The sequence below is a fragment of the Pelodiscus sinensis genome, chromosome 3, assembly GCF_052426305.1.
Source record: "Pelodiscus sinensis isolate ZL-2025 chromosome 3, ASM5242630v1, whole genome shotgun sequence".
Classification (NCBI taxonomy): Eukaryota; Metazoa; Chordata; order Testudines; family Trionychidae; genus Pelodiscus; species Pelodiscus sinensis.
Genome location: NC_143054.1, coordinates 155,741,010 through 155,766,857, shown reverse-complemented (window position 1 = coordinate 155,766,857; position 25,848 = coordinate 155,741,010). Strand labels below are relative to the sequence as shown.

At 45.4% G+C, this 25,848-nt stretch overlaps 1 protein-coding gene across 1 annotated transcript; it reads right to left on the bottom strand.

The window, feature by feature from the left end:
* Positions 1-1,301: 1,301 nt before the first annotated feature.
* On the bottom strand, positions 1,302-8,261 carry C3H1orf115 (chromosome 3 C1orf115 homolog). Its single transcript, XM_075925229.2, has 2 exons — positions 7,898-8,261; positions 1,302-2,710 (listed from the first exon to the last, which is right to left on the bottom strand). Exons 1-2 carry the CDS (start codon positions 8,156-8,158, stop codon positions 2,591-2,593), a joined length of 381 nt encoding a protein of 126 aa, XP_075781344.2. The 5' UTR covers positions 8,159-8,261; the 3' UTR covers positions 1,302-2,590.
* Between the last annotated feature and the right edge of the window lie 17,587 nt (positions 8,262-25,848).

The window sequence follows — 25,848 nt, the reverse complement described above, 5'->3', positions numbered from 1 at the left end:
ATCCCGCCTGGAGGCTGGGGTGTAACTTCAGAGCTCCTTCAACCTCCCCACCGGATGACTGGCACTGTTTTGTTCATGAGCACGCTGCAGCTCATTCAAATCCCTGCTGCGCCAAGGCCAGAAGCAATACAGCACTGCCTTTTCAGACTGCAAACTGATCAGGTCCTGAATCACAGAGGTACTAGGCAGGCAGACTACAGCTGGACCCGTGTGCCCCTTTGCACCCCAGAAAATTAGATCCTATGCCACTGAACTGGTTTTTCTGTTCTGGGCTTTTGCTGACTTGGTGTTTTGTATCCATTCCTGCCTTTTCACTCTGTGCTATGCTAGCAACTGGCACACCAAGCCCTTAGCCTGACTTTATGTTGAAAGGAGGAAGGACAGGAGAGCGTTGGTCCAGAAAAACAGATAAAGGACAACAATTGGCAGCCTCAGCAAGAAATGAACCGGTTTATTTCAAGGAGGGAAATCTGCTTTGACATGAATCACTGACAGTTTCATTTTTGACAGTAGTTGTTTATCTTCTCTCTCCCTCCTTTGATTGTTATGTTTTGGTCTCTTTTAGAAGCACCATTTAGCATGAGTTTCTCTTGCCAATAAGCCTCAATTTTTTTTTTTTTTTTCAGGCTCACTACTGAAGACTCTGTCTCTCACTCCAATTTGAAAATGCATTGATAGCAGCAAGCCTATTCCATAGAAGCTGTCTGAGCCAAAGGGAGGCCATAGTTCAGTAGACAAGAGCACACACCCCCTCAGGCTAGGCCATTTACAAATTAAAGTTCATATTTACCTTTGTGGAAAGTCCCTGGTGATAACACAGGCTAGAGTCTGTGAGTTACCCATTAGCTATTACATTATGATGCTGTAACTGCTGGCGGGGTGTGTAACATACATACGGAATCAACAACTGAGCCCTGGATCCTTCTCACTATTCCCTTCCCCCACCCAAAGAATCACAAGTCTCAAGAGGAAGCAAAAACAGAGCTATATATATAAAAAAGTGAGATTAATCCAGATATAGGGGGTGACTTGTGTGAAGTGAGGATTGTGGGTCTCAGTGCAGGTCCGAGTGAACAAGAGTTCACACTGCAAAAAACACTATCACAACTGGCTGCCTTGTGACGTTTGAGCTGACATATGGGTCCCTTGACACTAACCTACTATCTCTCATCTGTAGAGACGGTGTCCCCAGGGGAGGGTGGAGGCCTGTTGACTAAGCAATGTGGCTGCCTATGCTGTACTTGTTCTGGGAATAAAAAACTTTCCTTCATTTGTGCATGTAAAAATAACCTTCACAGAAGCACAAGAAACATTTTACTTTTATTTACAGTTCCACTAGAAAAGACTATAGATGTGTGTTCATTTTTCTGATCACTGTTCAAAGAAACACAATCGGGCTTGATAAAGAAGCAATTCCAGTTCATTCATAATAAGGCAAAGAGAACAAGCCAACAAAATTTAGTTGCAAAATTAGCAGAAAAGTATAACTTAGGACTCTGAATATTAGTAAGAAAAATGCTTCTTCACAGTGTGATATTAGGAGATCTCCATCCAGATTTCATAGCCCAGCCATCTGAAAGTTTCATTTTGATACACCATCACTGCCACTTTCATTACATGAAATGAATACAGAATTAGTAGAATTCTATTGGCCTCAGATGTGACTACAGAGAGTCTTGCAATATTTGGTACTTTCCATAAAGCCACAACTCCCAGAGTCAAGTAATTACACAAGATTCTCTGCTTTCATTTTTAAAGTTATTTTCTAGCCCTCACAATTGCAGAGAGAAGCTCAGAAGTATGACTAGAGGAAACCCTAAAGGCTCAACACCCAGAAAGCAAACAAAATATATATCTTTTTAAAAATCTGGTGATTGTTCCCAAATCTCATGATTTTGCAGGGCCCAAGGCATGATTTCTCAACATCTGTAATTAACAAGACTGAAGTAGGACTACTTTGTCTCTGCCCTGAGTTAAGCTCTGCATACAATATCTAAACATATTGATTGTAGCTGTCACTGATGGAGCATTAAAATACACAAGCAAATAAATCAAAGGCTACTTTTAAGTCTATTTTTCCTGCTACCTTTACTATCTCCATTTCCTTCCATTATTTTGACTCCTCCTCCTTCTTGTAGCCCGCATCAAATCACTGCTTCTCCCGCCTCATCCCCCCTTTCAGTTCACTCATACTTCTCTCCCTCGTCTACTTGCTTTCCCTTCCCCTTTGCTCCTTTTCACAAATAGCCTCAGTAATTTGAGTAAATTAATTAATTTATAACTACAAATTTTATAGTTATATAGTTATGTTGGCTCAGTTCATCAACAAGTTTTTCCCTGGGTTTGCACATTCTTTCACTCAATCTGATTTTAAGAGCCAAAAAGCACTTGTGATGGTTGCATGAAAGGTACTGGAGAAACACACTTGGTCCATTAAAATATGTCACATCAGCATCTTCATATACTGCTGTTGTTGAAAAGAGTTTTCAGACACAGGTCCCAGCAGCGGCTCTAATGCTAGGGAAGTACAAATCACTGCACTCCTCTGTGAAAGCTCATTTCTTCTTCCCTTATGACAGGTAAAGCCACTCTAGCGGACCAAAGAGGCTACTGAGGCTGCCACTCCAAAGGGTGCTGCATAGGCTGTTGCTAATCCCTGCAGGCCAATCACCAAGTAGCGACATCCTTTCTGGAGAGCTTTGCCCACATTCTACATTCATGGAATGGGGGTGGTGGGAGAGACAACAAAAAGATAACATCAGGTTAAACAGTTTGGAGGGACTCAAACAAAGGGCAGCAATTTTATATGCCCTTCAACAACCTCAGAGTATGAACAGACCCACCATCTTAGTAGAACTTGTCCACAGGGGAACATTTACCAGTTAGACTAGCATAATTCAACAGATACAGTTATACCAGCATCAACTGCCACATGAGCACTCTTTTGTCTAGACTACCTAGTTTTGTCGACAAAAGTGGACTTTTGTCGACAAAACAATACCAGCATCTACACTACCGCGGAGTTCTGTCGACATAACGTCGACAGAACTCCACGGTTTTGTCGACGCTGGTATACCTCATTTTACGAGGCATAACACCTTCTGTCAACAGAACTCTGTCGACAGAAGGTGTTATTGCCTGTAACACTGCGTCCAGACTACGGAGTTCTGTCGACAAAGCGGCTTGCTTTGGCGACAGAACTCCATGTGTCTGGACGCAAATTGTCGACGGAAGTTTTGTCGACAGTATCTGTCGACAAAACTTCCGTCGACAAAACGCGGTAGTCTAGACGTACCCTTATTCTGTATCAAGGGGTAGCCGTTTTCATCTGTATCTTCAAAAATAGGCCTGTGGCACCTTATAGACTAACAGATAAGCTTTTGTGGGTAAAAACCACTTTGTCAGATGCATCTTATGCCCAAATCAATCTGTTAGCCCATAAGGTGCCACAGGACTCTTTGTTTTGCTGTTGTTGTTGTTTGTTGAATAATAAGAAAGTTAGTTATCCAGTGTACAAACACCAGAGTTCTGAACTGACCAATCAATCACACACCTTATTTGGAAATGGAAGTATGCAATCAGGAAGCAGTATAGACCCACAAAAAAGCAAATACAGTACTGTATACTAATAAAAAACAAACATAAAGCAATACTTTTCTTCTGTATAATACAGTTTTAAAGCTGCATTAAATCAATATTCAGTTGTAAACTTTTGACAAATTAACTAACATTTTATTTAGAGTTACAACCAACCTCCATTCCTCAGAGTTTTTGACTCTGAGATTGAACTCTGGATTTAATCTTGCACCTTAATTTATACCAATTGAATTTTCCCAGGCAGACAATCTGTATGATAAGGATTATTAAATTGCTTGCATTCAAAAGGACACCAGCTGGTTAAAATTGTGTTAAAAATGAGATCAATGTTTAATGGAAAAGTACACAAACGTTGCATCTTTTTGTCAGCATTTCCAGTTTTGACAATCTCTCTTTAAATATTTATTAAAAACCTGACACATTTGTTTACAGCATTGCAGAAAACACACAGTAGATTATTCAGGCTGAAAAATATTGTCTATATTCATTTCAATCTTGATGCCGTGTGCTGGTTTCTCATGGCTGGGCCAGTGCTTTTCTGTTTATAATTGACTTCTAGTCAATTTTACTTTCAGGCCCTCAGGGACCAGCACAAGATTTCAATGTTTACATTGCACATACTGCAGTAGGTGTTTACCTGTTTAAAACAAAACTAGAGGAATACAATTTGTTTCTTTTATAGTCATAACTTTCTCTAAAATTGGATTACAGCACCTGAAAGACCAGATGAGACCAAACAACGTCCCTTCATAGACCAAACTCTGCAGTCTTCAGTCCCATGGCCGGATTGAGACGCAGCACAGACCAGTGGGTAGGGCAGCAGATTGGGACTCAGGACAGCCAGATTCTTTTCCCAGCTCAGACATGGATCTGCTGTAGGACTCTATGCAAGTTGCTGTTCCTCTCTGACTGTATCTCTATTTTCTGCCTCCCTTTTGTGTGCCTTGTCTACATTTAAGAGTTTTGCCAGTTTAACTATATGGGTATCATTAAACAAGCCAAACCTTCCCCACTGTAGATGCAGTTACATTGGCATTTAAGTGCTTCTGCCCTTTCCCACAACCCCTATTAAGATAAACCGGGATAAAAACTTGTATGCTGCTATACTGTACTATTATTGTGTCTACACTGGGTTGCTTACTGACATAGCTATGTTTGCACAAAGAAAAAACCTACCCCCTAACCGACATAATTTTGCGGGTAAATCTTTGTGCGTAGACTAAGGCTTGGTCTACTCTAGCACATTAGGTTGGTGTAACTACATCACTCAGGAGTATGAAAAATCAACACAAGTAAACCAAATTTGTCTCCAAGAGAGACAGCGCTTGATCAATCCATCAACCTAGCTACAACGGGAGAACTCCTTCCATCAGCATAGAAGAACTACAGTGGTACAGCCACTCCACTGTAGTTTAGACAGGCCCTAAGACTTACACCAGGAATGGGCAACTGGCAGCCGTCTCCACGTCAATTATTTGGCTTGTTCATAGGTGGTTGGTGAAAACAGTTTTGTATGGGAAATACGGGGGACATGACAAGAGCTGACCCAGTTAACACCCCAACCCACCCACATCTGAGCACCCAGATGCAAATTAATGGGTAACATTGAGTTACTAAAATGATTCAAGAGGAATGTTACTTTAAGAATAGGAATTTTTTTAAATCTAAATGATAATAGTTACCAAAGTAAAAAATGGTGACTTTTCCCCCTTAAAATCTGTGTACGATTCTCAGGGACTTCTTGACTCTAAATAAACTGATCATTTTCTAGATATATGGCATTGTCTTATGACTTCTTTGTGTCGGTGCAGGAAAAGAAAAAAAACCACCCACTAGTCGTGGTAGTTAATTGGAATGATGTCAAAATAATCATGCTTGAGAACTGCAGCACAAAGAAATGTAAAGTATCCGTCACATGGATTAGCTTGGTGCCATTTCCAGACGGCAATGACAGATTTCCTATCCTTTGATCTAAGTGAGAGTAAGTTCCATTCCTTCTTTAACGGAACTGGTTTCTCCTGAACAAAAAAGAGTCAGCAGGAGGCTTCCTCGGCTTTAACTAATTAATTGTCTTTCAAGCAGACATTTCCCTTTCCTACTGAATATGGCAGTTGTGTACTTCTAGAAATCCTCAAAATATCTGAAAGCAATATTTTGGGATGTTTTTAGGTTAATTTTAAGTGTGATTTTACAGACTTAGAACATTTGTTGGAGTTGGACAAGTAATATTAGTTATTACACTGATCACCACTTTAGTGCATATGTACTTTTCAATGCAAAGGCAGGGTTGCAGCCATCAGATATTAAATGTATCCTTTTAACAGTTGGTGATTCACCTAAAGACAACGGAGGTTGGTGCCCTACTTATTACTTATGATGTTACAATGGGGAAGTATGAGAATTAATTATCCGCTACTCCCTGACCCTCTTCTTGAGACCAGTGCAAGATTATTCATTACAAGGTTATGTGGTCAAGGGACAGGACCAAGTGTCAGGGCATCAGGAGTCTATTCCCAGCTCTGTCACTTATTTGTGCTGTAACTTTGGCCATGTTGCTTCATTTCTCTAGCTGTAAAATGGGGCAACTCATAGGAGTTCAGTGAGGTGAAATGTTCCAGAAATTCATGGCTCCCCTCTAAAAAAGGGTCTCTTACTGCTTTGCTTCTAAGACTTCTGGTGCTTTCTTGTAGTCCATTTTCTCCTCTTGTTCATCTATATACTGCAAGGCTCCCATCAGCACAATGTCTGAACCCTTTTACCTACAATGAATCAATCCTTATATCACCTTTGCACGGTAGGGAACTCTTGCCCTATTTCACAGATGAGGAAACAAGGCAGAAAGAGACAATGCAACTTTCCCAAGGCCTTATAGTAAGTCTGCAGTACAGCCAGGAAGCGAAGGCAAAAAATCCACATCTTCCTTCCCCACAAAGTCATTCCTCCTTTAGTTTTAGTTCCTAAAACCAGCATTGACCTCTCTGGCAGGGCAGCTGTTGCTTATGCTTACATTTAAGAGTTGTCTGGCCTTCATTCTTGTTATGTATTTATTTAATGCACTCTCTCTTTTTGCATTCCCTTTTCCTTTTAGTTTTGAATATGATGTTTGTGATATTTGAGTTTGCTGGCACATAGTCAATTATTTAAAAATACCTTAAAAGTTAAATTTCCTTTGTCCATCCGATCAACGGGGGAGCCCAGCTCTTCCCCATCAAAGGAGGGGGCAGGAGGGGAAAATTGTGACTTTTAAAGTCTACATTTCTACTAGCAGGCTACAAACTGGGAGTAGCTGTCACAGTCAGCCACACTGGAGCATGACAGCTCCTGCAGTAGATTCATTCTTTGAAGCCGTATTGCACAGTGGGGAAGGTGAATGAAGAAAATTGAAGGAACATCTCTAACACATAGAAAAGGAGAAGGCCTCCCCCACTAAGAGGTGTCAACTTAAGCACCACTGACAGAAAAAAAATCAGTGCCACATATTACTGCACACATTAAAAATGGGACCCACAAGGGAGGAAAGTGGGGAGGCAGCATTTTTAGATTCTTGCCCACGCTCTGTTATGATGTGACCTCGTGTGCGTGACTACCTGCCCATGCCTCAGTTTACCTATCAGAATGCCGGGAGGTTGGATTCATAACTATTTGCAGGACCGCACAGGAAAAGGAGCTAGAGACGCTCAGAGCATTCATACTGCTTAGGATTTCAAGCGCAGCTTCTGCGGCATCCAAGAAAGCCAAGTCCTGAAACATACATTAGGCGGGGAAGTACCCCCGTTAACACAGGACTTCAGGGACCTTTGGTGAGAGAAGGGAAGGCAAACGCTTCCTCTGCCATAGATGATAAAGAGCTAAATCCGCGGAGAGTCTGACCCTACGGCGACAAACACAGCGACCCCGCCTTGCTGAACACAGCAGGCTCTGGTCAGTTTCAGGCGCGGGGCTCACAGCAGGGTCTGGTCAGTTTCAGGCGCGGGGCTCGCTGCAGGGTCTGGTCAGTTTCAGGCGCTTCCTAGCTTGCCCTCCGCCCAGGGGCTGCAACTCCGCTTGCCCAGGAGCGCGCGCCCCGCCCAGGCAGCCTAGCTCTCTGCCCTGCAAGCACCGGAACTCCCTGCCGCGGTGCTGGGGGCAGCAGCTTTGATCTGGGCGCTTGGCTGGCTGCGTTGCCCGGCCGGTCTGCCCCAGATGCCCACAAAGGAGCGGGGGCGGTTTCCTCGGCGGGCCGGCAGGGACAGGGCCGGGACTCCCCAGCGAACCCGGGCAGGGCCGTGCTTGAAGGGGACGGGGGCAGGCGGCTCCTTACCTTGCCGTACTTTCTCAGCTTCCTCTTGCACTTGCTCCTGCTTCCCGAGCCCTCCTGCCGCAGGGGCTCGTAGCTGTCCGGGAGGAAGGCGAAGCGTACTTTCTTGGAGCGGCAGGTCCCCTCCTCTGCCTGGCTGCCCGGGGCTCCCACGCCGTCCTCCTCCTCCTGCTGCCGCTTCAGGATAGAGACCTTGTCCTCGCCAGGCCCCAAGTGGGAGAACTTGGCTTTCACCTTCCCCCCCAGCCTGGCCCCCACGGTCATGGTGCCCAAACCCGCTCCCGACGACGGGCTTAGGAGTCCGGCCGCACCTCTGATCCCTTCCTGCTTCCCAGTCAGGCACAGGATGGGACTCTCGGTGGCCTGGCAAGGGAGAGCAACAGGTGGAGCTAAAGCGATAAACATTTACAGCCCATGCTCGGTGAGAACCTCCCCTGCCCAGCCCTGAGTCCTGCAGAGACACAGGCGAGGCACAGCAGCCTAAGCTCCATCGTCCGCGGGGCCTGGGCTTTGATCCCTGCCCCTCTTGGCCCACTACAAATTAGATCCAAGGGGAGTTCTAGTGAATGCTTGAGATAATCAGAACCCTGCAGGGATATAGATATGGACACAACATTTCCTATCGGCAAAAATGAGCTGGTTACTCCCAGCTTTCTAAACTTCTCAGAAATGCCAGAGCAGGGCGAAACCTCTGGGCAGGGGTGTGCTCCAGCACCTTGGAACTGAAGGGGACATTAGCATCCATGCTTACAGCTGAGTTTTCTAAAACGATCTTCAGCCTCTGCCCTTCCATCCCTGGTAAAGGCTGGGCTAAAGTTTCCCCCTAAGTTTCCACAGGCCACCCCACTCACCTGGGCTTTGCTTCCAGCCCTGCGCAGAACACACACCCAGTACACACACCCAACACATAGCAGCTGGGACAGACGAGGTGGCCTGCGTTATTAGGAACCTCTGCGATCTGAAGCACTGCAGAAGCCTGAAGGCCTCTGCTTTTTCCCCAGAGTACTGACACCCAAATCAAAGCTCCTAGCATTTCCCCAGAGTACTAGCCTGCCAGCTGATGCTGCAATTGCCAATGTATGGGCTCTTGCAAAGACTTTGCTGTAATTCCGCAAAGCGACCTTCCTAAAAGTATCCATTAGAACATCAGTCAACAGATTGACATTCTAACCCCTCATTTGTTAGAAAAACCTGGGGGTCACAGCCCTCTCTGCTAAGGCGGGGAGACCACCACCAAAACAGCTCCCTGCAGTTTTTAAAGAGGATTGTAAACCTTTAACTCCATACCCTAGAGCAGGGGTCAGCAACATCCGCCTCACATACCAGAAGTGGCACACAAGATAATTTTCAGTTGCACATGCAATGAACGGGCTCCCCCTCGCTTCCCCCCCCCCCCCCACAATGATCCATCTGTGTTGGTGATCCAACATTGTGCCCCTGGAAGATTGGAGCCAGTGTCGGCTTTCTGCAGGGGATGGGGGAAGTGAGGGGGAGCCTGTTCATTACGTGTGCCCCGCAGACGTGAGCCTGAGCTTGGAGGGGCGGGGGGAAGAGTTTAGGCATGTTTGTGCTTAGCCACCCCTTGTGGCAGTTTGGCCCCTTTTATTTCTCCACCTAGGGCGGGGAATTCAAAGCGCATTCCTGGCTCCATCACAGCCCCCAGGACAGGAGCCAATTGCAAGAGGGTGGAAGAGGTGGCATGCACATGCACTGAAGACAAAGTCTGGCAGCTCAGGCTGGCGTGGGAAGTCCCGAGGCACCACTCCAGATCCGGCTTGAGGGGAAGCGGGCACATGTGCTGCTCCTCCCCTCCCCACAGAAGAACGGGAGCAGAGCCCAGGGCAGGAGCCCAAGCGGGGCGAACAGTGGAGAGAGCCCATCCCAGGAGAGCGGCGCGGCCCAGGGCAGGAGGGTTAAATCTTGGCATGCCCCTTGGGAAAGGTTGCTGACCCCCGCCCTCGAGGCAGGGCCCAGACACTTAACAGCAGAACTGCAGCTCTTCCACTGGAGATCTCATTCATTGTGACTGGGGCTACTATGAATGAACTACTAGAGAAATGTGGCTGTCAGCTTTGTTGCATACAGCACTGTCCACTTATGGTTTCTGAGCTGGGCTTCCACTAGCTGAGACATTCAAAATGACACACGCTGCCGAGCAATGACTGTCAGAAGAATCTCATCCTACTGTGTGCCTGCCCGTCTGCCCCCCTCGCAGGAATCTAGGCCTCCGCTTCCTTGTATGTGAGGAAAGCGGCAGCCAGGCCCCAGAGCTTCCCAGTAAAACATTTCCAGTATAAAGGCAAAATATAGGGCCCCAGGGCAATGGGCCTATTCAGAAGATGAGCATACTTGACACTGGCCCGTTAGAGCAGACAACTAGGCGTGTAGAGACCAGTGTGCTCTTCCCAGCGGGGTAAGAGGAGAACTGACTCACATTCACGTCTCTCTGCCTCATTTTCTCCAATCACATAGGGGGTGAGAGAGAGATCCGGGGCTAGATAAAAGCAGAGACCTGATTTCCTTTCCCCCCCCCCCCCCCACAGTGTGAGGGGACATACACCTACTGTCAGTGGCAGTCCACAAAGATTAATCTACTTTTCTGCACTGATTTATAAACTGGCTCACTAGAATCTTTAAAGACTAACAAGTCTTTAAAGTGCTACATTGTCCTGCATTTTGCTTCAGCTACCCCAGACTAACACGGCTACATCTCTACCGCTCATTAGAATCACACTGTAAAGCCAGTCGATGATCAAGATGCAAACCCACCTGCCATTGTTCTTCAAACTACCGTAAAATCGTGAGTATAATGCGCACTCCCCCCCTCCCAGTTTTTTAGGCTCAAAATCAGGGTGTGCATTATACATAGGAGCATTTCTTTAAAAAGTTTTAAACTCCCCCCTCTCCTCTGCACAGAGGAGCGCAGGGCCTTCCGCCCCACCAGGCTCCTGGACAAGGCGAGGAGCCGGCGCCACCAGAGTGCAGTGCCCTGGCTTGCTGCCTGCCTGGTGCTCCTTCAGGCTGTGCCTGGGAGTCCCTGGGGTTCCCCACGGCAGGTGCGAGCTCGGCGCGGCTCGCGGGCAACTGTCCACTGCACGCGCATTTCCCAGGCAAGCCTGCAGGTAGAAGCAGCACGTCCCCCCCTCCTGCTCTCCTGCAGCCTGGAGCCACCTTCGGGAAGCGAGCGAGCCTGGGCTTGGTGCTGGTGGGTTGGCTCCTGGCGCAGCAGGGCAGGCCATGTTGCCACCCACAGCACCCGCCGGCTCCCTGGTGCATGTGTTTCCCTGTAGCTTCAGATCTGGTTTAAGGATAATCAAATGTTGTGTTCCAGTTTAGTAGAAACCAAGAAATTCTGGACTTCAGAAACAGGTTACCTCCCATTTTCCTGTACAATGGGGTGCACATTGTACATAGGAGTTCAGTTTTTTTCATTATGCTAAGATTCTAAAGTCAGGGTGCACATTATACATAGGTGCGCATTATACTCGTGATTTTATGGTAACCATCTGAAGGAGATGTGGGTCAGTGTATGATGTGAAGGTGTGAGGCAATGTCATGCATTGATACTCTAAGTGGCTTAGGCTCTTAAACATCTTCCATTCTAATGAGTGGCTGATGTGTCTAAATCCTGAGGGAAAAGTCTCGGTCATCGCCTCTAATCTTACAATTGTCTAATGCCACTGAAAATAAATGATTGTTTCCTACTCTCCCTGATCGACTCTGGGGAATTATTTTGACATAACTGGCCTTATTTTGAAATAATAAGTGGAGCTTCCACACTATCAAGCCTGTTATTTCAAAATAACAGTCTGGTTATTTTGAAGCCTGGACTCCTGCTTCCCTTGGGCAATAAGCTTATTTAGAAATAGTTATTTCAGGCGTTATTTTGAATTAATTTCCTAGTGTACATGTGCCCTGAGGGTCCCATTGCCTCAGAGTCAAAGGAACTGAGCCAATGTTGGGAGGAATCTCCTGCCAAATTCATGCTGGTGCATCCCTTGCTGAAAGAAGCACTGTCCCACTCAAGGAAACAACAAACATTGCTACCAAGCCCCATTTAAAAGTAATTTTCCCATATTCATCATTTTTGCTGGCTAACAAGATAGAAATGAGGAAAAGAAGGAGGGTAATGAGCCACCACCACCACTTCCTCTCAGCAACAACTCAGCATTTTGGAAACTCCACATCACTCTTGAGAATTATTTGACTGTAAAGTGACCTGCGGTGGCTCATGGAGTCTGTTTCCCCCAGTGTGACAGTATCAATGTCATTAAATCATTAGCACCAACACACCTCTGCGAGGAAGGATTTAAATCCAGCTTCAAATATCTGAGAACATAGGGCCCTTGTTCCACTGCCAGCTCTTTTTCTCTCTCATTTTGGCCAATATTGGAGTAAAAATGGTCTCTGCATCTGCTTGCTCTGACTTTAGAGCAATCGTAATGGGCATGGGAAGCTTCATTTTGGCAAAGCACTTACTAGGTGAAGCACATTCTTAAGCAATTTGCTGAATCATGGCTCTATAGATAGCACCTTCCCTGTAAACCACAAGGCACTTTATGCACAAAAGATAAATTAAGGCCCAGTCTACACGCTGAAAAGTTCTTTTGGGCATTGCTACATTGGCCTGGGATGTGAAACACACACACTTCCCTGGCCACGTAGCTGTGTTGATCTAACATTCCCCCCTCCTCTGCCTCCCTCCCCCAGCACAGACAGAGCTGTGTCAACAGACAAGGGCTTCCCTCAACATAGCTAACTTTGTTTGGCGAGATGACATTCCTGATACTGGCAGAAAACCCCCTTCTGTTAGTACAACCTTCATCTCTGCCTCAGGGTTATGCCAACATAGTATCCACAGCAGTGCTGACGTTTTGCAGCAGCTGTGTGAGGAGTGAATTAGGCCCGTCCTCCGTGCAGCATTCTCTCTGGGCATTTGTACATTCAAAATTTCTCTCAGTTGTCCTCCTTTAGAAAACCAGGGGGCAGCCAGCATGAACATACACAAGCAAGTGTGACCTGCTTTGTACAGATATCCCACCAACATGTCAGATTGGCAAGAAATGTCTTCTCTCACCCCCCTTCAGTGGTCTCAGTCTTTCCTTCCCAAGAAGTATTTTGGGGTACTAACGACCTGATCCAAAGCCTATTCCAGTCTGTGGAAAGACTGATGTTCAAATGGGTTGTGGATCAGTTAGGGTGAGTCTACACAACAAGGCTTAACTTGAAATAAGCTATGCAAATTGAGCTACTCAACTGCGTAGCTTATTTCAAAATCGGGAGCATCTACACAGCACTTATTTCAAAATAGAGCACTCTTCCTCCCACTTCCCTTACTCCTCGTACAATGAGAGTTACAGGAGTCAGAGTAAGAAGTTCTCCAGCTTGACAGTATTTTGACACTATCTCAAAATAACTTCCTGCTGTGTAGATGTGGACTATGTTATTTCGGAATAGTGTTGCAGTGTAGACGTACCCTTATTGACAACTGAACCGAGCCTTCCATCCTCTCAGTGCCTTCCACTGCTAAGTTACTTCTTGGGCTCTGAGAACGAAGGGAAGGTAGGGGGGACATGAAGGGAAGTGCAAATGTGCCGAGTCATAGTGAACTTGTAAGTAACAAACCTTAGTTTCTTCTTTGAGAGTCTCTGCCTATTCCCATTTATGGGTAGTTTGACAAGCAGCACTGAAAAAAAAACTGAGGTGGGAAGAGACCTGATAAAAGAACTTATGAAGCACTGGTCTGCCACTTTTGGCATCTACTCAAGCAGCTAGATCTGAAGCACAACATTTAGTGATGTACGCACAGGCTTCCAGGGAACACACTTGCAAATTTCCCTACGAGGAACGTGAATAGGACAAGCAAAATGATGTTTCTACAGTGCTAGCAGAACGAGACTGTTTGGCAGCCGGGGTGGGGAGAAGGGAGTTGTGCAGAAAGCCTCTTTCACAGCGTAGAAGGCATCTGAAATGGACTGATTGTTTCTCTTTCTACTTGAACAGAAGAGAGGAAATTCTACATCAGGCTGACCCTAATGTCAGGAGGGGGTTAGGGAGGAAGCATCTTGTGATACTTGATCTTTCAGAGACCAAACATGAATCTGACAGCTGTCCCTGCTGAGACCACCTGCTAGCACACCGCTCTCCCATTAGCTGAAGTGCCACCAGATAGATTTTGGGAAGAATGCACCAGTCCCGTAATCTGATCACTTTGGCACCTAACTGGAAAGAATGAAAACCCCCTTGTTTGTTCATTGTCACAGAGCTGGCTCTTTTAAGGTGTCAGCACCCCCAACCTGGGTGTGACAGGCTCCACAGAAGGTCAACCTGGGGATAGTTCATTGCCTGAGTAAGGGGGCAGGCAGTCAAGCAAGGTGCACCCAGGCCTAATAAAAGGCACTAGAGAGCTCAGTCGGAAAAAACTCCTAAGAAATTAAGCTCCAGAAGATGGGAGCCAGAATGTAGCAAAAGTTTTCCAGGCAGCTGCCAGGGGGAAATTCTGGTGTTTAATAACAGGGATATGCCATCTTGGAATGTCCAAACAACAACTTGGACTCCATCTTAGCTGCCCTTCTCCTGCCTCCCCTGAGGGCACTTCCCGCTCTTTTGATCTTTTGGCAGGAAGTTAGACATGTGGCCTGAGTTTTGCATGGCAACAACTGGCTATTTAAGGGCTGCTTACCAGTTCTAACAGGCTGCCCTTCCGAGTGGCAAAGTTTGGAGCTGCAAAAAGGTGTACACGAACACCAGGCATGTAGGTCTGGTTGCAGGAAAGTGAGCTTCCTGCACACAAGGGGCATGTTACCCGCTGCTACCCCTCCTAACTGAGGGTACATCCACGCCATTTCAGGGAAAGTCGAGTCTTTTAGGCTTCAGGTCCAATGACTCTTCAGAACCAGACAGTTTAGCAACAAGCAAGTCTATAAACAGAAGCACCTGTACTCTCTGCTGCCTGTCCTTGCACACTCGCTTTTTTAGACTATCACTTCTAGAAGAGAGTGGCACTTCAAAGCACCTAACATGTCTGTCCGACACTAAGACAGCCGGGCATGGACCACAGCTCAAAGCTGTTTCTTCTTTTGTGGCTTCTCCACCACTCATGGATATTAAACTATCTGTACTGCACTAGCCAAACTGCCCAAGTGTATGAAGGACAACAACTAGACAAGTAACAAGGCACGACAGCTTGAAAAATCCCCGGGGCCGGAGCTGTTCATATAGATTGGTGCAGCAGTTGGAAGGAAATGAAGCGATAGAGGGCACGGCGCTCTCGTATGTAGCCTCACCCTTGGAATCGTTGGAAACACTGAGGAAAAGGGGAGGGGTTCCTTATGTGGTCCAAGGGACATTGCTTAGAGAAAATTACATCAGTAAGCACCAGACAACACAACCCGTAGGTGGGGACATGCAGAGCTACTTAAAGAAATAGAGTAAGTTGACATCAATGCAAAAGTTACTTTCCAAGACCTAAGACAATAGTGACAAGACCACAGATCAGAAGCAGAGAAAAGCACTAACACAGTCAGTATATAAAAAAACAACAACAAAAGGTCTGGTAGCACTTTATAGACTAAGAAAAGATGTTCGTGGGCACAGCCCACCTTCTTCAGATGACCGGAGTTCTGAGTAGGGGAAATGAAAACTCAAAATAAATAGGAGAAAGGGGTGGGGAAGAGAAAGATGCTCTGTCTCCCACCCTTCTTCCCCCCTCCTTTTTTCTTAAAGTATCTGGAGAAAAGATGCTAAAGCTGAGCAGATAAAAATCAAAGTCAGTAGATAGATTGCTACGGTAGGAGGGATACCATTCAGAAAGCTGTTAGCACCTGGTTATGGTTGTACCTACAGTGCAACTTGACCATCCAGAGTTATAAAGTTACACTGAAGCTAATCGCCAAATGCAGCCAGGACCGTACTTTGAAGTCAGAGTCAAACAATAAACACCAACTGAAACAGTCTCCTTCCTGAGCAGAGTGAGTCATCAGAAGAAGTTCAAAGCACATTGTGCTGTGTCTGCATGATTACTGAGTACAGCTGCTGTAAAAGTCAGTCTAGTTGAAAAGGTAACAGAAGCTCAGTAATTTAAAAAGAAGGGAGCGGGGGAGGAGGGAATTTCTCCCCTGAAAGTTGACAACTGTACACAGCCGTTTACAAACCCCATGCACTTTAAAACTTAAGACTGTATAAAGATAGTCAACTTACAATGCAGCCAGATCTGGGCTGGGAAGCTGCAGCCAATTACACCTATGCTACACCATGGAATTTAGTCAGAATATCACATTCAGCAAACTCTGCACCTGAATTCAGCTGATGGATTGTTTACTAAAGCTGCAATTTTGTCTAGAATGAAATTTAACATCCCAACCCATCTGAACAGTGTCCTGGGATCTTTATCGACCATAAGCAATTAGGATATCAGCCTGAGTGTCTGGCCTCCAGAAATAGCAGTGCCAGCAGACAGTGCAGCATCTATCAGGCTCACTCTGGGGCATTAGCTCAATATAGAGTTGGAACATCAAGTGCCACTTAATGTGCTGCCCACACCACTTCCTGTAGCACATGTACGACCTGGTGCACAATAGATTTTTTTTTTTTGCCAGTATTGCTGGTGGGGGCCCATCTTTGCAACCGTAAATGTTCTTTTAACAGTTGTGTGCGTGTCATAGCCATACCATACCCCTTAGGGAGTGATCACTTTTACCACATTTTTATACTGGCCAAACCCCAAGTACAGACGCAGTTATACTGGTATTGAGTTCACAGAACTGGTATAAGTCTGTGGCGGAGGGGGGAACAGACCCAGGTCTTCCCATTTCCATTCCACTGGCTTAAGCATGGAAGCACCTTGCCTGACTCATCTTGCTCCATCCTTGCTAAGCTAGGACCTGATGGAGAACAGAAGGTGATAATCTGAGTGAGTGCCAACAGCCCTAACAAAGGAAATGGCATTAATGTTGGTCTGACCAAGAGCTTGTCTATTCACAGCAACTCAGCTCTGATTTGATTTGTACCATACTCTTTGCTTTCATCCTTGCTCCCCCTTCAGTTCCCTAATGATTCACCACACGTCAGAGCTGGATTGTTTCTCTAGGTGTCTTGACCTTTTATCAGGTGAAACACGGCAATTAAAAGAAGTTACTTCTCTGAATCAGTTGTAACATGGTACAATGGGATTAAGTCTTTTGTAAAGTATAGGAAGATCAAGAAAATAATGTGAGTACTTGACTAAAATGACTTAACCGGTGTCACTTCAGTGCCCGGCATGAAGCATGAAATCATACTGTCAAGCAAATTATGTCATGCATTCAGAAAAGCCCATGAAAGCTTTACATGAAGAAACCCTAGCCTACTGTAATCTGCAGCAACCCCAAATGGTCATATTGCAGCTACTAGAAAACAGGGCACAGAACTACAAGATGGTCCTTTCCCCAAGTCTACCCCCACTCCCAATGCCAGCTGGGTGGAGTGAGGAGAAGCTGGTTGAGCAGGATCCACACAGATGCTGAATGCCTGAAGTGGAGACCGATGAGTAGGGGACTGAGTGAACGTATATAATCAAGGTAGTCAGACTTTATAATCAGAATGGCCCCTTCTTGGCAGGAAAAAAAAAGTCTGAAGAGGATTTGGATTTTATTGCCAACTGTGCCAGCTTATTCTCCTAGTCTCCAGCAACTCACTTATCTTCGCTGTACTCGCATTTTTCCATCTATCAAATGGAGAGAGTGATTTTTACTCCCTATTGTAAAGAGCTTTGAGATGCATCAGTAAAATGCACTATGTAGTATTTATTATTCTTTGCTACTTATCCAACTTACACAATACATATACACTTTGGGAGCTAATATTGTACTAGGAAAATCCTGCTTGTTCCCAATGCTTGTAATCCAGTGTCAATACCCAGACAGCTCCTAGGGTACTAGTCAACTATTGCAAATGCAATATAAAGTAACTTTCTATTAAAAACCCACACTTTCTCTTTTGATAAAGCAATGAACTGAACTATTTTAAAATCTATTGATAAATTTCTCTTCTGCTCTGGAAGCCATGGAAAAAAAGTCAAACAAACTATCAGTCTATTTCTAACTTCTGAAATGAGTGAAACAATTGTAAGTGAAGTTCACATTCACTGAACCACACGCACACTGGAACTTACTCCAGGCATGGCCATTTACTAGCTGGTTGACTTAATTATGTTTTACTTCTAAGCTAGTGTTTCCCAAAGCATGGGACTCTCAAGAGTAGGTGGGAGAGGGACGTGGACACACCCCCAGTGCTTCAGAGTCTCAGTGTTCATTGAACACAAGAAAAGGCCACATTACAAAGACCACACATCAGAGTGGCAGCTTGCAGCAGTGTAGCCATTTATTAAAAAACAACAAATGGTCTGGTAGCACTTTATAGACTAACAACATATAGATCATAAAATACTAGGACTGGAAGGGACCTCAAGAGGTCATTGAGTCCAGTCCCCTGCCCTCATGGCAGGACCAAATACTGTTCCATCCCTGATAGACATTTATCTAACCTACTCTTAAATATCTCCAGAGATGGAGATTCCACAACCTCCCTGGGCAATTTATTCCAGTGTTTGACTACCCTGACAGTTAGGAAGTTTTTCCTAATGTCCAACCTAAACCTCCCTTGCTGCAGTTTAAGCCCATTGAGTGGTATCATGAGAGTTCGTGGGCATAGCCCACTTCTTTGGATGACCGGAGTTATGAGTTTGGGATATGAAAACTCGAAATAAATAGGAGAGGGGAAGGAGAGGAGGGAGAAAAAGGAAAAAGGATGATGTGTGTATGTGTGAGACAGAGCATCATTAAGTATCTGGAGAATGGGTACCTAAACCTAAGCAGATAAAAATCAAAGTCAATAGATAGATTGCTAAGACAGGAAGGGTACCATTAATTGCCTCTCCAATGCCCTCTGGTGGACAGAGGTTGCTCTACAGCAGGGCTACTCAACTTTGGAAGCCCCAGGGCCACAATGATACTCACAGCACATGCAGAAGGCCACAACTGAAGTGTAGTTGCATATACATGCAGATAGCTTCTTTCACACTGATGGGCACAAACACTTGATTAAGCCTTAAACTGCGGCGCCGGACCCAAACGTGGCCAGTGTGAGCCAGTCTGCACCTCTCAGGCTCTGCCCACAAACTAAGCAGCCAGCACTTCCCACAATGCCCCAGTGCTCCCTGTACCTCCTCCTTGGGGGCTAGAAATGCCAACACCCTGTACCTGTCTGTTCCAGCCAGCCCGTCTGCTTGTGTCTTTCAATGCTCACCCCACGTGGGAGATGCCTCGCCATTGTGGAGCATGTTCCCAGTGGAGGCCATGTTCAAAGGATCCCACCCATGGGCTGCGAGTTGAGTGTAAACCCAAACCCCACTGTGGGCTGCAAACAAACAGGCCGCATATTGAGTAGCCCTGCTCTACAGCAACCTGCCTCTGGTTATCCAGCCTCTTCAAGGGCCCTGTAAGATGTCTCAGCTCAGATTACTTCAAATAACGCCCTGAAAGGATTCCATTTATTGAGCCCTGTGGTGCATGCTGTCCTCCAGGCCCCAAACCCAGGTCAGTGGCCCTCTCCTAGTAGCCACACTGGAAGTTTTTCAAAACAAAACAGAGTCTTCTTCCGAGTTTCAGGTGGGCACAACCCCCTCTTCCCTGCAGGTCTCCCCAGCTCCCTGGGCAGGGTAGCTCAAGGCCTCAGTGCCTAGAGAGCGGTCTCTTGTTTGCAATTCCTGTTACTTTCTCTCAACCCCCATCTCCTGCAGCTTCCTGCTGCCTGTAAGCCTGAGATCAATCTCTTCCCCTCAGGTGTGGCTTATGTAATCAGGTCCATCTTTGCTCCAGGCACTCCAGCCCAAAGGCAAACAATTCTTGTTAAGATCATCCACCCCACTAACTACCCTCAGCGCTTCCTTTGAGATGCTCCCCTAGAGGGAAAAGGTAGAGCGCCACTTCACAGTAATGATTACACAGTTAGGTAACACAGTTATGAAACTTGGAAATTCATGTTTTATTTGTTTTAAATAACACAACTTGTGCGCAACATTTCCCAACCCCTACTGCCGAATAGACCCCGTTCCTTAAAATAAAGATGTTGTAGGTAGGGGGCCAATTGTCTAATTGTGCAAGCCCAAAGACCTTGGTCATGCCCCCTTCTCCCACTCCTTGTCCAAGACCCTGCCTCCCACTCAACTCCATCCGCCCTGCCTCAATCACTTGCTCTTCCCCACCCTCACTTGTTTTCACCAGGTTGGGGTAGGGAGTTGGGGTGCAGGAGGAAGTGTGGGTTCTGGAAGGGAATCTGAGTAGGGGAGAGGGTATGGAGTGCAGCCTATAAATCCCACACCCATACTTCCTCCCAGGCTGGGGCTGGGTGCAGGCTCTGGGAAGGAATGGGGATTGGGGTGTGGAAAGGAGGCAAGGGGTCAGCACTTACTCTAGGCAGTGTCTCTTCTGAAGGTACAGCCCTCTGGCAGCGGCTTCTCCTAGGCAGGCAGGCCAGGTGGTCTCCCCGTGCTCTCAATGCAGGCACTACTCCTGCAGCTTCCATTGGCTGCAGTTTTTGGCCAATTGGAGCTGCAAAATCAGCAGTTCAAGGCAGAGGCAGTACACAGAGAAACCCCTTGCCCACGAGAAAGGCACTGGCCACTTCCAGGAGCAGTGCAGAGTGAAAGCAGGTAATGGAGCCTGCTTTTGTTGCACAACTGTGTCAGACAGCACCCAAAATCTCCTAGTTTGGCTGAGGTAGGGTCCAGGAGATAGGGTGCGATTCCAGGAAGCTCCTGGCAAAAGCTGTAAAATAGAATTTAAATGCCAAAATATGGGTAGACTCCTAACAAACAATGGAACTACAGGGGCACCATTGATTTTATTTTCTCTAATGGGGGAAGTTACTGTTTCTCCATTGGTTGGACAATGAGGGAACACAAAGGTAAGTGGCTCACCATATTTGTGATGACCAATGGTTTTTCCTCAAGCCCAGGCTGTGTGGGTCTAAAGCTCCTTTTAAGAGAAGATAGCCTATGGGAACCCACTAAGTGAAACTTTACATGTTGCTGTAACAACGCTGTAAGTGATGTCAATCAAAACCAAGACAATCTTTCATTGTCCTGAATGCTTTTAGTCAGTCTCTACAAAGAAGGGTTAACAGGGTGTGGAAATGGCTGTCTATGTTCTGATAGTGGAGGTATGCTGATTCTGATTTTGGCTTTGTGCATCTAAAAATGCAGCCATTGGAATCACCATCAAGAATATAAAGCCATCTGAAGACTGAGACATCTTTGTCACTTCTTAGAGTTGCAGAACTTGACAGAGCCTTTACCCCACGTCAGATTTTCTCCTAGTTTAAGAAAACCGGGCACAAATCAACTCTCTGATATTATGGGGTACGGATACCTTCCCATGTAAGTCATAGATCAGAATGTTCTTATTCTGGTCCGCAAAAATTGTAATTTACAGACCTATAACAGGGCCCCTTTCAAGTGACTATTTAATAGGGATTGAGGGTTCAATACCCTGTCCTATTCATTTCCATGATGTTTGGTCAGTTTGCAAATACCAATCAGTTTTTAAATAACCAGTCCCGCAAGTTTGCACTGGGATTCCTCTCATGCATCCCTTCCAATAACAGAGGTTCTGGAAGTTAAATTAGGTCCTCAGGTACACCTGTGCTTCCCTGCCATCTCCAGATTATTTCCTTAGCAAGTCCTGATGAAAGTGGGTGTTCTAGTTGCTGCTTAGGGCAGAATGGTCCACATGACAACTTTTAACAGTGGCGATGCACAAGACGAACACAGCTTGACTTGAAAACCAGGCTAAGTTAGCTATGCTGGAAAATTAGAGGAAGCAGTGGAGCCTGGTGAAACAACAAGGAGTGCTGTGGTACCAGAAGGACTAGTGTTTATCTGGGCCTAAGCTTGGTGAGTAAAACCCACTTTGTCAGATTTGAGTTTTGGAGGTGTTGAGAGGGAGGGCTCCAAGGGAGGCACAGCTATATGGCCCTTGGGATGAGTTTGCCATCTGTTTGTGATGGTGTGCCTGCTTGGAATGTGTCTGGTTGACATTTATAGTGTTTTTTTTTGAGGGGGGAGGAGGGTCTGTGTGCTAAGCCTAGAGGCCCATTAGGCAAGGCTAAGTGCTTCCTAGCAATGATCTAGCCTGCCACTCCCCTTGACAGGGATCAGGGCTAACCCAGGAAGAATCTGATTTAAAAAGCCAGCTTGTAAGTGACCCGAGGAGCAGCAAGCAGGAGAGCTTTGCAAGAAAGTGTGAGCAAGATGCCTAACAAACATTCTCTAACCTTAGGCCAATAAATTGCTGAAGTAAAATGACCCCCCAACACACACACAAAACCAAGCCCCATGGGAGTAAAAAGAATGCTGGCAGCAGTCCAGCAGCAATGTGGGGAGTTTATTACACTGAACACAAAACACATACCATTCCCTTGTGGGCAAGGGGTGTCTAGGCTCATTCATTGCAAGCAGCTGATGGTGCTCAGAGTACGGGCTCCTGAGATGAGAAAGGTTGAATTGGAGGAGCTGAGAGTGCCAGGGCAATACACAGATGAGACTCTCAGGGACCCTGTTGAACAGTCCCATCCCCAGCTGGACAGCTTCTATGCACCTGAGAAGGATGCAAGTCTCCACAAGGGAGATCATCAAGCAGAGGGAAATGATCCCATAGTTGGGACCCTCCCCTCCCAGATGATGCCATGGTGTCCTCTCGCACTCAGGATACCTCCCTGGGAAGAAGGGATCCCTGCTATGAGACAGACAGGTAATAGTCCGGGGGGATTCATTAGTAGAGATATAGCTGGTTGAGGGTGATGAGAGGGAGAACTGCATGATGAATTATCTGCTGGCTGGAAAGACTGCACACCAGCCAAGACATCTAATCAGACTTGCATGCAGTTCGGGGAAGGAGCTGGTGGTCATGGTACACGTAGGTACCAATGACAAAGGGCAAGTGGGAGAGGTCCCGGGAGGTGAAATTGAAGCTGCTAGGAAAGAGATTGAAATCCAGGACCTCCATGGTAGCATGGTCTGAGTGCTCCCAAGCTGCAAGGTAGGTCCAGCTAGACAGGCAGGACTGCAGCCTCTTAAGGCCTGGCTGAGACGATGGTGTTCAGAGGAGGGATTTAGATTTATGGAAAACTGGGGACCTTTGGGAAGGGAGTTGACTATATATATATATATATATATTTGGTTTGTCCCACCTAAACTCAAGCAAATCCAGACTGCTGGCCTGTAAAATTAAAAAAGTTTGCAGAGGATAAAAGCCAGTCAAGGAAAGCTGAGAGGTGGGGAGGAGCGCATGGTTCAGATAGATCCATTCCCTAGGGGAGTATTATTAAAGAGGACATTCTCTATGTCCTGGTAAAGAGGAGAAGACAGATGCTGATAAAGTACAGGGAAGAATTGAAGAGAGAGTCAAACAAAGAAGAGCCCCATTCAATTATATCACATGAAGGCAGAATATACAGATGCAAATTTTATAAATGCTTGTAAGCAAACCCTAGAGGTCTAAATACTAAGATTAGTGAACTTGACTGCTTGGTATTGCATGAGGATATTGAAAGAACAGGAATCACAGAAACTTGGTGAAACAGTGATAGTCAATGGACAGGGTAATATTAAGGACCAAAATATACTGGAATGACAAAGTAGATGGCATTGATGGGGAAGCGGTACTATTGTGAAAAAGCATAGAGTCAAATCTAGTAAAAGTCTTAAAGGAATCGAGTTGTGTCAGTTTCTGTGGACAGAAATTCCATGCTTGAAACATAAAGAGTGTGGCATTAGGAATCGAATACTGACCACCTGACCAGGATGGTAATTGTGAAATATTCAGGGAGTTCAGGGAGGCCACAAAAAACAAAAAAAACAATAAAAATGAGGGGCTCCAACTCTCCCCACATTGACAGGGAACATGTCACACTCAGGATGACACGCAGAGATAAAGTTTCTAGGCACCACTGCTGACAGCTTTTTGGAGCCGGTATTCCTGGAATCCACAAATGGACAACCGACAAGTTTTCAGTGGCATACAGGATCTGGTCCAAGAGGTGACTATAGCAAAAACACTCAGTACATTTAATACCATGATGGTCACTATTAACATCCAGGGGGAATGGGGGGATATGAAGGAACCCCCGGCCTCCCCAGCACCATGTCACTTAAGAAGGGGAACTACACATAAATGAGGAAGCTAGTTAAATGGAAATTAAAAAGAACAGTCACAAGAATGAAATGCCTGTGAGCTGCATGGAAACTATTTTAAAATATCATAACAGAAGTTCCAACTACATGTTTTACCCCACCACAACAGCTAAGCAGAATAAAAGAGGTGGTTAAAGATATCCTTAAAAAAATGAATGTCAAACACTACTGAGGAAAATAGAAAGGAACAAACTTGGGCAAATCAAATGTGAAATTATGGCCCAAAAGGAATTTGAAGAGCAACAGGAATGAGAGAAAAAAACCTAACAAATATGTTTAAGTACTTCAGAAGCAGGAAGCCTGCCAGAAGCTAAATGAATTATGTGATTCAATCTTCACTTCAGAGAATGTAGGGAGATTCCCACACCTGAGCCATTCTTTTTAAGTGACAGATCTGAGGAACTTTTCCCAGACTGAGGTGTCATCAATAGAGGAGGTTTGATACATTTAACAGTAGTTAAGTCACCAGGGTCAGATGATATTCACTCAGTTCTGAAGAAATTCAAATCTGAAACTACAGTCCTACTCATCCTGGCATGAAACCTAGTGCTTAAATCAGCCTCTGTACCAGCTGTCTGGGTGAATACTTAATGTGACTGTTGAGAAAGGCTCTTGAAGTGATCTTAGCAATTACAGGCCTGTAATCCTAACTTCAATGCCAGGCAAATTGGTTGAAAGTATATACAAAACCAAAATGATCAGACATATACATGAGCACAATATATATTGCAGGTAGAGTCAACATAGGTTTTGAGAGGCATGATTTCCCTTTACAAATCTACTAGACACACAAGGAGAGTCAGACAATATTTTTTATTGGACCTTACGGAGCTTATGGAGTTCCCAGACTTGAAGAAGAGCTGGGTGTAAGCTTGAAAGCTGGTTGTCCTCACTAATAGAAATTGATCCAATACACCCACCTTGTCTCTCTGATACTCTGGTACCAATGTGGCTACAACGACACCGTACTCACCAGTGTATTAGAATTCTTTGATGGCACAACAAATATGAGGACAAAGGTCATCCAGTGGATATCGTGTACCTGGGTTTTTGGAAACTTTTTGACAAGGTGCTCACCAAAGGTTCCTAAGCAAAGTATGGTCTCACAGGATAAGAGGGAAGGTCATTTCATGGATCAGTAACTGGTTAAATAATAGGAAACAAATGGTAGGAATAAATGGTCAGTTTTCACAATAGAGAGAGGTAAATAGCTTACTCCCACAAGAATCTGTACTGAGACCAGGACTATTCAACATATCCATAAAAGTGATCTTGGAAAAAAAAAGGGGAGGGGGGGGAGCGAGTCAGGTGGCAAAGTTTGCAGATGGTATAAAATTTCTCAAGAGAGTTAAGTCCAAAACACACCGCAAAGAGATTTTACAGAACTGGGTGACTTGGCAAGAAAATGGCAGACAAAATTCAATGCTGGTAAGTGCAAAGTAATGCACAAATTACAAATGTAATGAATCTAGATTAGATGTTACCACTCAAGAAAGATCTTGGAGTCATCGAAGAACGTTTTCTAAAAATATCTGCTCAACATGCAGCAACTGTCATGAAAGTTCATCGTGTTCGAAACCATTAGTGAAGGATAGGTAAGGCAGAAAAAAATGCTACTATGCAACTCTATGGTACCTTGAATACTGTGTGCAGTTCTAATTGCCCCATCTTAAAAAAAATCATATTAGAATAAAAAAATATTGAGAGAACAACAAAAAATGATTGG

What these genes read in the sequence shown, in the direction of transcription:
- C3H1orf115 (XM_075925229.2), bottom strand. Translation starts at nt 8,158, where the DNA reads ATGACCGTGGGGGCCAGGCTGGGGGGGAAGGTGAAAGCCAAGTTCTCC. An exon ending in AGCTGAGAAAGTACGGCAAG is followed by an intron (nt 2,711 to 7,897) that starts GTAAGGAGCCGC and finishes CCATGAATGTAG; the next exon opens with AATGTGGGCAAAGCTCTCCA.